This window comes from Solanum lycopersicum, chromosome 12 (genome assembly GCF_036512215.1).
Source record: "Solanum lycopersicum chromosome 12, SLM_r2.1".
Lineage (NCBI taxonomy): Eukaryota > Viridiplantae > Streptophyta > Magnoliopsida > Solanales > Solanaceae > Solanum > Solanum lycopersicum.
Window position 1 is genome coordinate 68,164,304 of NC_090811.1, and position 12,612 is coordinate 68,176,915.

The following is a 12,612-nucleotide window of genomic DNA, read 5'->3' on the forward strand; positions in this document are numbered from 1 at the left end:
TTTTGAAATCTAGGCATCTAGCTTTTGTTCAATTGTTGCAAAAACATATCTACATTAAATGGAATTGTGGTATTCGATTAGAGTTTAAGCTAGAGTTTAAGCTATATGCATTGACGAGCGACGACGACGTAAATAATTATTTACACAATTAGATTACTTTTTAAAGGTATTTATAAGTAGTCCTTTACTTGGTAAGAAATGGTGGATTTACTACTATAACATGTTAAGAAACAAAAAAAAAACTACACTTTCTAAATCCTACGAGATATATCTAGGCATTGTGTTAACTAATAAAAGTTATTTTTTTCTCGTTCAATCATCTGGTATCTGAAGTTCGTTAATTCGACTAGTAAGGATTTGTGCTATACAAGCCAATTCTTGGAAGAGGGAATAATGTGCTTCCTACCGAAAGATTCTCTATTCTCAATACTCGAACCTAAAACATATCAAGGACAGATGGATTGTGTTTGCTAATAAAAAGTTATTTTTTCGTTCAACCATCTGATATGTGAAGCCCATTAACCCTAACTAGCAAGCATTTGTGCTATATGACGAGAGAGTGAGATACTACACTTCCTAATGAAAGGTTCTCTATTCTCAACACTCGAACCTGAGACGTGTTAACGGTGGATGGATTAGCAAAAAGTAGCCAATGTACTCATACCACATAACAATAGTATGTGTTTAACAATTACTAGACAATATATCAATACATATTGTACTCATGTCCTACATACACAATGAAATTGTTTACTAAGAACATTTTTTCACATCCATTTCTCTTCTCACACCATTATTATACATCATTCAAAAGAAGCATTTCAAATCATGATTTACTCAAAGTCAACATAACACAAAGGAGGAAGCATCTCAATATACTGTCAAAAATCTTTGCCTTTTTTTTGGCCATAGCTTCACATAGAATTCTATTGTTTTTTTCTCCAAACAAGAAATGCTTCTATCTTCCATAATACAAAGTACAGATAACATACAACCCCTTTGTGAAGTTTTCTTCAAACTTCAATAATTTCTTTCGAGTTTTCGTTCGTCGCCTTACTTTCTATTTCCTTGTTTTTTGGAAGAAGAATAGCATTTGTTGATTGACTATTCCCCAAATCCTTGGTTTTGTGAAGGAGAAAAGTACCAGATAGGATAGTTACAAAGCCACACAGTTCTGTTATTATCTGTGTTGCAGTCTGATGATCCCAGTCCTGCATTCCCAAAAAAAACAATTGTCAAGTTTTGAACTTTTCGGCTTATCTTACTCAGACTCTCCGAAAATGTTGTTGCACCCGTATCAGATCCTTCAAAAATATACTACTTTTCGAGGATCCGACTACATAAGAATCTGAGAAACATAGCTTTTTTGAGATGAAATAAACACAACCAAGATAACAGTAAGACATGATGATTGTAGTATGAAATGATCATGATTATCTATGGAACTATAACAAAGGAGACAGAAAGTGGATAACGATTGATTCAAGTTCGAGCGCGATTGAAGATTTTTGCTTCCAGTATTACAGAAACTCGACATGATTGTAGTGACAAATGATTCATGTCGCGTATCTGTAAGCAGTTGATAAAACTAAAGAATGCTGAAAAGAGAATCAAGAAGTTGTTGAATTACCTTAAACATTATCATGCTGGCAAGTATGGTCAGTGTTGTAAACATGACGTAGTATACCGGAGAAACCACTGCAGTATTAAATGTGTCGAGTGCCTACAAAACACAATAGTTGAGTAGTACTTAATATTACGAAAATAATTTCCCCGACTCTTCAAAAATATCATCTGATGTGTGTCATATGACAGATCCGACATGGTAAAACTAAACAATTTCGTATATGGAACGCTTCAGGGGTCAATTGGACTGGAGAATTAGCTGCTCGTCGTTCAAACGAAAAATGAAGTTCAGTATATTATGGCTGAAGATATAAAAACTTCTAAATTCGCGCTTAAACACTTTTAGACTATTTTGTATGTAATTTCTCATTTTCATAGAAGGCACAAGATCACCTAAAGCAATGCTAACCTATGTTGCTCGGACTCTCCAAAAATAAGGATCAGATACACAACCATCGATATTTTTGACGAGTTCGAGCAACATAAAAGTTCATCAAAAGGCTCTCTAAGAGAATTAAACAAATACCTTGTTCAAATAGTTCAGCTGTAAAAGGCAAAAGATGATAACAAACACAGTAAACAACCATGTCTGGTAATATTTGAACTGATTCTTTCCTTCAAATGTGAGTTTAAGAGCGATTCCGACTGCTTTCACTCCCATGACCTGAGTAATCGTAATCACAAGACAAAACACGAGCGATAAGCATAGGAAAGAACCATGAACTACTGCAGGTGCAAGTACATAAAAAGGGAGAACATACTGACCGTGAGAGACCCCGTGAGAGAACAGATTCCGATGTAAATGACCATATACCTCTGCCCGTATTTAGGCACAAACCGGAAAATAAGGACAAGCACAGCCACCACGACTACACATGTGTATATAATGAATCCTGTTCTTCTCAAAAACACATTCGTTAAGCAATGTTCCAACTTAAAGGATTTCACAATCTAGGGAAACGCCAGCGCTTGTAAAGGCAACATTTACCACCCTTACTTCTCTACAACAACAAATCCGCTTCTATCCTAAGCAAGTTGGGGTCGGTAATATGAACTTTCACTGAAAATGAAAGAATGTAACTGATATTGCTTTTTGGAAATACCTGCTTCTGATGCTAGGTGCCAAACGTCCATGACGGATTCAATTTTCCTTTCCAGAGGAGCATGTAAGACAATACTAATAGAGCCAACCAAGCAGAGGACACAACCAACAATCCCAAACATATGCAGTCTTTCCTTCAAAATAAAATGGGCTAACACTGCGCTGCAAAGGAAAACTATATGAGTTTTGAAACTAAAATGAGCTTTTCCGAGTCATATTTTACCCTAATAATGCTACATGATTACATACCTCACAATTATACTTAAAGCCCCCAGAGGAGTCACAAGAATTGCAGGGGCATACGCATAAGCAGCAAAGTTAGCTCCCTCTCCAACGATCACTGCAAGCATACGTTAGTTTAGGATTACATAAAACTGTATCAGTAATGAACTAGAGACTCAAATAGAGATCAGAAGCAAGACTCGGCAATGAGAAGGCAGAACCGAGGTGCTACACTAAACTAGGCGTTACGTGAGAACTTGAAATGTCTTAGGCTTACTCATAGGGTTAACACGACCTATGGATGGGGAAAGCAAGCGAACTAACTATGCATCGGAAAGCAAGCTGTGGCCAATAGGCTATCCATTCAAGTTACTAAACATGTCGGTGTTATAACAGAGGTAGAATTACTAGTTAATCTATCAAGTGACAAGCATAATAAGAATTCTAGCACCTCCATCGAACTACGTTCAAGAAACTGCATATTTTCCAGGAGCATCATAAAGAACAATCGTAGGTAAACAAGATACTGACGTCTTTTACGTACGCTGTGCTTGATCATTATTAAGCGTAGAGATGTCAGCATAAAGTGAAAAAGAAACACATAAAACTAACATACATTTAAGTTTGAGTTATGACTCTTACTAGTTAACATCCCGGCCCACCACATTGGTTCCAACAGATACGAGTGTCCTCCTGAACCTGTTAAAAAATTAAAACACACGTATAAATCTTGATAACAGAACTCGTTTATCTTAGCATCAATTAGAAACAATAGAAGAACATAACAAGCAAGATATTGAATCCTATACAACCATATCGACATATGTTCAAACTCCCCACGAAAACAGAAACCAAGTCATTTCTTCCCAATTAAGTCATTTTTATACCACAAAGACTTAAGAGCTCTTCAAGTCGAATATATATACTATATGTTTAATCCCCTTTGCTTTTTTTTTCCGTGCGTACTTTATATTTTATAATTCCTTTAGTGAAAATCTTGACTCAACAACAGTATTCTACATGGCATGAACTCTACATACAAGTATTTAAACGATTATAAAGCAAGAGGAAGAATACAACATGTTGCATACGCATATTAGGAACACAAGAAAAAGGAATCAATTCCGAGTCTCTAAGGACAAATTACATGTCCCTGAAGGGGCATCATACAACACCACTTCACCTTATACAAGGGGTGTCGTATGACACCACTTCGCCATTAATTCACACACATACACACCTCTAATAGACCGAAAATCGCTTGAAATAATACAAAGTAAACATCAGTAAAAACCTTAGAACTTCTATATACGGGCCCACAACTAAACCTTCATATAAGCTAAGAATTGTGATAATAAGCCGATACTGCTTGCACAAAATGTTACATCACACAACTATCTAAACTTGATGCACGTAGACTATACGATCCGATTGTATCAACATAAGCAAAACAAAAATCAACATTTATACAACGGGTGTCATATAACACTACTTCACCTTTAATTCACACGTGCGCGCACGTCTAGCAGCTTGAAATTGAAATAATCTTTAAATAATGCAAAATAAACACCATTAAAACCTTAGAACTTCTACACATGGTCCCCACATCTAAACCTACATACAAATTGAGTTGTGACAATAAATCGACACTGCTTGCATAAAATGTTACCCCTAACCCGATCGAAATCAACAAAAACAATAATAAACTCAACATTTACACATCAAACTAATACCAAAAAAATTAAAAAGTTGCAAAGGGTTTACTTAAAAAAAGTTAATTTAACCAAATAATTAATCAAAAGACTTAATTTTTTTACCTGCCCTGGTTCCTCCTGTTGCACCTGCCTTTTTTAGGCCTTTTTTCTTAATAATAAAACTTGCTCCAATAAAAATACTTGATGATATAGCTAATATAACTCCATGAACATTATCAGATATTCCTCTCATTTTTTTTTTCAAAAAAAAAATGAAGAGGTTAACAAATTCAATTTCACAAATTCAACCCTGCAAAAAACAAAAAAAAATGTTACAACAAATTAAAAATCATATCTTTACCCCAAAACAAGATTAAAAAAAAAATCAAACCTTTTTTGAATTTGATAAAATGGTTAAAGATATATATCTATATATCATCGCCCTTTATCCCCAAAAAAAAATTGTCAATTTTTTTTTTTTTTGACAAAGGGTCGATGAAATTAATAAAAAGTTACGAGAAAAAATTGTTTTGATTATTTTTTTTCAATGTTTTTTCAAAATTCTTCAGCCAACTTCTATATAGAGCATTTTTTGTTTTTTATAATCTGCAGAAAAAAGAAAAACTTTTTTTTTTCTTTCTGCAATTTTTTCTTTTTTTGATTCTCTTTTTGTGTTTTTTTTTTTGTTTGTTGAATTTGCATAATTTAATTCATTTTTACGAGAAGTCCGTTACACTTACAATTGAGGAATAAATGGATTCACACAAAAACCACTTAATTTATTGTTTGTTTTCCGAATACCACGTTTTTTTTTATCATCTTTAGTAATTATTAAGGTTTTGTTTTATTTGGAATTTTGGGCGGTGGTCCTTATACGTTTCTCTTATACTTTTTCGATACTTTCTTTTAGTTTTGATATCTTTTATTTTTAATCAGATATTTTAAATTTGAGCTTGGAAAGATTTTTTTAGCTAGGTAGATTTGGGTGTCGAGCTAAGTGAACTGAACTTAATTGAGCGTGTTACACTACTGAACAAACTGCGCTTGATTGAGTTTTTTATTGCATTGTTATTTTTCGATGTTGTTATAATTTTTATAACTAGGGTTTTGTTTTGGTTGGTTGGTGGTCCCTTTACTTTTCTCTTCTACCATTTTGCCACCTTTTCAATTTCGATGAAATCTATTTTTTGTGAGATATTTCAGGTTTTAGCTCGGAAGCTTAGGCTTGGTTGTTGAGCTTAGCGAACTGATCTCATTTGAGTCTGTTACGCCATTGTGTCGAGCTGAGCTTAACCAAACTTATTACAATATCGAATTGAGTCTGAGTAGAGCTTAATCAAGCTTTGTCAAAATATAACTGTGTTCGAGTTGAGTGAGTCTAATTGAGCTTTGTCAAAATATAATGAAGTTAATGTTGAGTATGAGTTCGGGTTCCTAGTGTTTACTATCATGCATAGTGCTATGCTATTACGAAAAAAATAATAATGAGAAATATATTGATTAATAAAAATATAAGCTAACGTGATTGAATTATATACCTGGCTAATTCATAGATATTTGTGCGTTATTTTAAAAAAAATTATTTTTCAAGAATTCTAACCTGAAGCCTCTAATTTAAAGGTGAACGAATTCTTAATTATTATTCTATTACACCCTCATGGATACTCAACTATTCAATAACACAAGTTCTAACCAAATATAATAATAACATATTCAATACGATCTTATAAAGTAGGAGTTTGGCGAGGGTAGAAAGTACTAATGATAGTATCCTTACCTCGGGGAGATAGAAGTTGTTTTTGAAGTACGTCTGAAAAGGAAAAATGATAATGAAGAAAACATAACAACTAATAAAGAAATAATAACAACAAAGTAACAATAAATAGTAAATAATGATAGATATCAAAAGCTAGAAACTACAAAAATGAGATTAATACTACGACAAACATCTCCAAACGTAAACCCGTCTAAAAACAAGATCACAAGGCTCCATTACCTATTAACCATCTACCCTAATCAACGATCTCCACGCCCTATATAAGGTCATGTCTTCAATAAGTTGAAATTGCGTCATATTGTTCTATCTACTTACACTTCCCAATACTTACTCGGCTTACCTTTCCCTCTCCCTCTCCTTTTCATTATGACATTTCCGCATCTCCTCTTCACATGTCCAAACTATCTCCATTTCACTTTCCTCACCTTGTCCATCACAGATGCCTCTCCCACGAATATCCTCATTCCTAATCTTATCACTTCTAGTATTCCTACATATCCATATCAATATCCTCGATTCCGCAACTTACATCTTCTAAATATAGAATTAGTTAAACACTCCATCTCATACAACAAAATTGATCGAACCACCATGCGATAATACTTATCTTTCTAACCACATAAAATTAAATTATAATTTATATAGTGCAAACAAATCTATAATTCGATAGTGTATATAACTTAAATCTATTTAAAAAATCATAGATTTTCTTTTGTAATGACAAATTAGAACTCTAATCAATTCTTTCTTTTTTCTTTTCTTTTTTTTGTTTGTTTGGTGGTGGCATAAATGTAGAAAGCAATACACATTTCAAAGATTAAAGCTTTTAGATCTAATTTAATTTGTTTATAGAAATGCAAAAAAAAAAAAACATGAAAAAGGATAACAAAAGAAGAAAGCATACCTTAGCACAAATCAGAAACAACTTCACCTACATAAAAATTAATTTTGCCTGTCCAAAATAACATAAAAACACACACACAAAATTAAATCAAACTGTTAATCAATATGGAAAAAGTGAGAAAAAGGGGTAAATATCTATATTTTTATAACAAAGATATGAAAGGATGTATATACTTAGGTTTAAAAGGTACTCCCCGTTTCTATTTAGCTGTCAACATTTTAGATTTCAAGTTCCTTAAGAAACTAACAACGTTACCATTGTACTCTTATTTAGTGTTTTCTCAAGGTTTTAATAAATGAACATGAATTAATTTATTTTGATTGATTAATTTGACCAATGAACATGACTTGGTTATATTTTTCCTATATTGGTCAAATGCATATTTTCAAAGCTAATTAGTTTCAAGGGTAAAATAGAAAGAATATTGTCATTTATGTACTGATTTTGTAAAACGACAAGTACTTCCTCTGACCACTTTTAATTTTCATGTAGCGTTTTTCGAAAGTCAATTTGACTAATTTTCAAAGTTAAATTATATTACATTAATTTGATATATCAAAAAAATTAGATATTCAAAAACTATACGAAAAGTACTATAACTTGTAATTTTTTGCATATCAATGTGATGAAAAATACACCGTAAAATGATAGTCAAAGTTCTTATAATTTACCTCTAAAAAGAAAAATTATGAAAATTAAAAATGAACGGAGGAAGTATTAATGAATATTTATTTATAGTAAAACTGATATGTGAATAGAAACGGAAAAAGTAAAATAATCACATGAATTGCGTGAATATGATAATTAAACTAGTTATAGAGAGGAAAATGAATATTGGAAAATTATATGAAAATTTAAATTTTTCAACAAAAGAAGTTATGGATGAATTTGGAAAAGAGTGGAATGTTATATTTTTAATTAATAAATTCAAGGACTCAATTGTTTGTCTTTTGTTATTAGAAGAAATACATTATTTTATATTAATTCAAATTTTAATATTAGATTTTTTTTTTATTATTCTAGATCGAAATAAGTTGATATGAACCCCACCCACCCCTTCTTTTTTTACGTCACCCTATTCTTTGGTGTGGCGATATAGGGCAAAAGAAAAAGAGAGGGATGTAATTTATATTACTATTGCAGATAATTGGTTATTTGTCATCATCGACTTAACTTATGATGTGTTTGAAAACACTAGGACAAACAAGTATTTTACAGAGAGTCGGCAAAAAATTTCATTAATAATTAACCGCTTCGCTTTGAGAATCCTAAACAGATAAACCTAAATAACTCTTCACTCAATAATTAAACTAAAAATAATTGACGCAGGTATAAAATGTATATAATATGTGTATGATACTGTGTAATCATGTATACCAATAAAAAAAAAAGGTAAACACTAAATTTGTACAAAGTCATCTATGTTTGGGAGTGTTTCGACGTGAATATGAATTTAATCATGATATAATATGGATATCGAGTGTTTCGACGTGAATATGAACTAGCATCACAAATTGAAGAAGCAACACATCATACATCAGTCTTTTTCATTAGAGTGCTGCATTTTTCGCATAAAAGTTACTGATAAAATAATATATTATGTAGTGAAAGGGTCTGAATATACCTGAAGTTTGACCGAAATCGCTAGTACGACACCAAACTTTGGAAATGACCTTTTACCCCCTGCACTATTTAAAGGTATATATGCGCCCACGTAGACATAAAAAATATTGCATAATTATAAATAGTAATGTGTTCACGCAGGCACATAGATACCTTTAAAATACACTATTAAATAGTTCGGGGAGGGGGGGGGGACTTAAAAATACACTATTAAATAGTTGAGTGGATAAAAGGTCATCCATAAAGTTTGATATCGTAAAAATAATTTCGGCCAAAGTTAAAGTATTTTTCAGACCCTTTTCCCTTCCTATTATGTATATATAATTACAAAAAAATGTGTATATAACTTGTTAGTTCGATTAGATTATTTCTTCAAATAATGTTAACAAAATAAAAAAAAATATTATCAACTTTTGAAAATGTAAAAACCAAATAAAAGCCAAATTGATTCAAGTTTTCAAATTGAATCAATTTTTATCTAAATTGTAAGCCTCCCTAATTGTAAACATTTGATTAATAATTGATTAAAACCTAATAAGGTCATAACCTTGAAATATTTCCACAATTTAGAGACATGTATTCCCTTCTAAGATTAAAACGAATGTGGTTTCCAACACAAACTATGTTGATCGATTTTCTCATGTTTTTATTTTTTTTAAAAATAAACAAGATTGTAATTAAAATATTTTTTATAATAACTAAAAGTTTCAAATTAACTATGACTTATAATTATAGAGAAAGCCCATTATATCTACAATTTTGAAGTTGATTAAGATTCTTTCCTTATATAATTTATTTTTCTAATATTTAGCTAGTATTTGACCAGATCTAATTTTAAATTCATATCTTTTAATATATATTTGACTATAGATTTTTAATCAAAATATGAAAATATATGATTAAATATTTATTGGACCATATAGTTTGGATAAGATTTTAAAATTGTCTTAAAAAAATTCAAGTTCCAAAAAATGGTCTAAAATAGTTTTTGGGAAAAATTTACTTTCACTCACAATTTGTTTTCCCATTTTAAATGCATGTCCAAAAACAACTTTAAGTTTCAAAATTTATGGTCAAACGAGATCTCAGTATATTAAAATCAATTAGAAATTTTGTTATTAAATATTTATTTTTACTTGACCAGTTTAATAAATAAAGTGATAATTCCTTATTTGATTTCTAATTTGTCTTAATTATTAATTATTGTCATTTTGTATTTACAAAATATTGAATTTATTGTGTTCAAATGGCGTTATAATAGAATTGTTATTTTATAATTATTGCTCAGGTGTCAAGTCAAAACTATTTATGTACATATTTGGAATTTTCAGTAAATTGAATAATCTATTGATATAATAATTAATATCTATAATTACTACAATCTACATGGTACAATTATATAAAAAGACATATAGATGTTAAATAATTTTGTGATTTGTGGAAAATTTCTTAGCCTCTACTGTTAATACTTGAGATAATCAGGTATTCTTCTAATAATTTTTTACATAAATTTTTGTTTATGTTTATTTTACATGTTAAAAAATTATTCTTGTCAAAAAATTTATATGAAAACTCTTTTTTTTATATATATATACTTGTAAAAATAAGGGCCTCAGAAGATCTGATGAACTTTTTTTTGTTTTTGTGAACGTTTTTAGACATAAAATTTATAAATCTGAAAAGAAAAAGAAAATAGCATTTAGAAAAAAAAGTTGAATTGATCTCTCAGATGGTCTCAGTCATCTAATAGTTCTTAGTACTACTATTCATAAAATCATTTTCTTTATTGAAAAAAATTTGAAATCAGTAGAAAAATGATTTTATGAGATAATAAATATTGAGTGGGTGAGATCAACTATGTTTTTATTTTTTTTAATATTATTATTTTACTTTTGGTATTTGTATCTGAATAATTAACTTGAGAAAAATTATGTAATTGCACAACTCAAGACAACACAATCTCTAAAAATTCTTACAATTTGAGTAAATTACAAAAATCTCTTTTTTTATTCCTTCTCTCTTGTAACATCCCCATAGATAACTCCGCAAAATCTGAAGTTATTATAATTTTGAAAAAACTTTTGAAATAGGATGTAATTAACATCCACAATTTTGAGGTTTGTGTACTTTATACATACTTTAAATATTTTAACTGGTACTTATCAATCTCTTACATTTTCTCAAGGTTCCTAATTATTATTTTTTTGAATTTTCTCAGAATTCAACATGGAAGGTCAAAGTAATAATGTTTCTGATTCAAGACTCATGAAAGGTGTTCTGGACGAACAGAACAGTCAGCCCACTATGGTATGTGTACACACTCCTCATATAGGTTTCCTATCCATGTTGTTGTTGTTCTTGTTGTTATTACTGCAAGTCACAGATTTTTTGGTTACCGATCCCCAAAAAATTTAATTTCATAAGAATTTAACTTATATACATCATAAGTGTGGGGATTTTGTATGCTATTTATTACCTATAATGGTATATAGACAACATGTAAGCCTCCTTAAAATACTTCATTTACTCAGATTTACTTGTTAATTTTTGTCTTAGCCCACTTATTAAGAAAATGATTGAAATATTAAGTTTATCATTTTACCCCATTAACTGATAAGATTTCAAACATATTTAGTCGCTACATTTTCAAAGATATTAAGTCAATATTAATAAATTGAGGATATAATAGGAAAAAAAAGTATTCCTCTTTTGATTTGTCAAAAATAACAAGTAAAAATAGAAAAAAACAAATTAGAAAATATTTAATGAATGGAGTATGAAATTCCAACAATACTTAGGGATCATAACCCTATACTCTAAAAGTTAATATTTTTTTCTTTTGAAAAATCCTCAAGTTAAAAGTCAAAATTTCAATATTGTTTACAGGGTAACAGTGAATCTTCGTTGCAACAACTTTTTCACAAAGTACTTACTCCCAGCGATGTTGGAAATAAAACATTTGTGATCCCTAGGAGATATGCTCTAAAGTACTTTTCTCATATCCAGCATAACGAGGAGGTTGATTTTTATGATAGCTCAACACAATCATGGAGGTTTAAACTTTTTTACTGCCAAAGTAGTAAAAAATTCACCTTTACAAGGGGTTGGCACAAGTTTGTGCAAGCTAAAAACTTGAAAGCCGGAGATACAATTATTTTTAACTTGTGTGAAATCAAGAATGGAACACATGAGAATTCCAATACCTTTGTGATTGACGTGGTGAAGAACGATGAAGGTTTGTCAATGGATTTAGCACTCAATCATAATGATGTTGCTGTTGATGTTGATGCTGCTCCGAACGATGAAGGTTTGCCAATGGATTTAGCACTCAATCATAATGATGTTGCTGTTGATGTTGATGCTGCTCCGACACCTGTTTTGCTTTTTGGAAAGCAAATAGGTTGGACTAAATCAAAAAGGGGAAATGAAGTTTAATTATGTTCGTCGATAGTATAAAGAACTTTTATATTATTAGATTTTCTTGTATTGTTGTTGTTATTGTTATATTAAGTACTTCCTATATTTTTAAGATTACAAATCTCACTTTATTGTGAAGGTTAGTATTGAGATATTTTCTTAATTAATCTTATAGTGAGAACTTTATCTAATATTATGTGTATTTAAGTTAAATCTTGCTACTAGCATCATTAATATTGTGCGTGTA

General features: G+C 30.4%; 2 protein-coding genes across 2 annotated transcripts; one reads left to right on the top strand and one right to left on the bottom strand.

Moving 5' to 3' along the window:
- Positions 1-806: 806 nt before the first annotated feature.
- Positions 807-5,215, bottom strand: LOC101260323 (probable magnesium transporter NIPA2). Its single transcript, XM_004252940.5, has 9 exons — positions 5,036-5,215; positions 4,768-4,954; positions 3,593-3,649; positions 2,978-3,068; positions 2,730-2,890; positions 2,392-2,519; positions 2,153-2,290; positions 1,631-1,723; positions 807-1,211 (listed from the first exon to the last, which is right to left on the bottom strand). Exons 2-9 carry the CDS (start codon positions 4,895-4,897, stop codon positions 1,014-1,016), a joined length of 996 nt encoding a protein of 331 aa, XP_004252988.1. The 5' UTR covers positions 4,898-4,954; positions 5,036-5,215; the 3' UTR covers positions 807-1,013.
- Positions 5,216-11,174: 5,959 nt separating this feature from the next.
- LOC101263298 (AP2/ERF and B3 domain-containing transcription factor At1g50680-like) lies at positions 11,175-12,383 on the top strand. Its single transcript, XM_019211479.2, has 2 exons — positions 11,175-11,255; positions 11,835-12,383. Exons 1-2 carry the CDS (start codon positions 11,175-11,177, stop codon positions 12,381-12,383), a joined length of 630 nt encoding a protein of 209 aa, XP_019067024.2.
- The last annotated feature ends 229 nt before the right edge of the window (positions 12,384-12,612 follow it).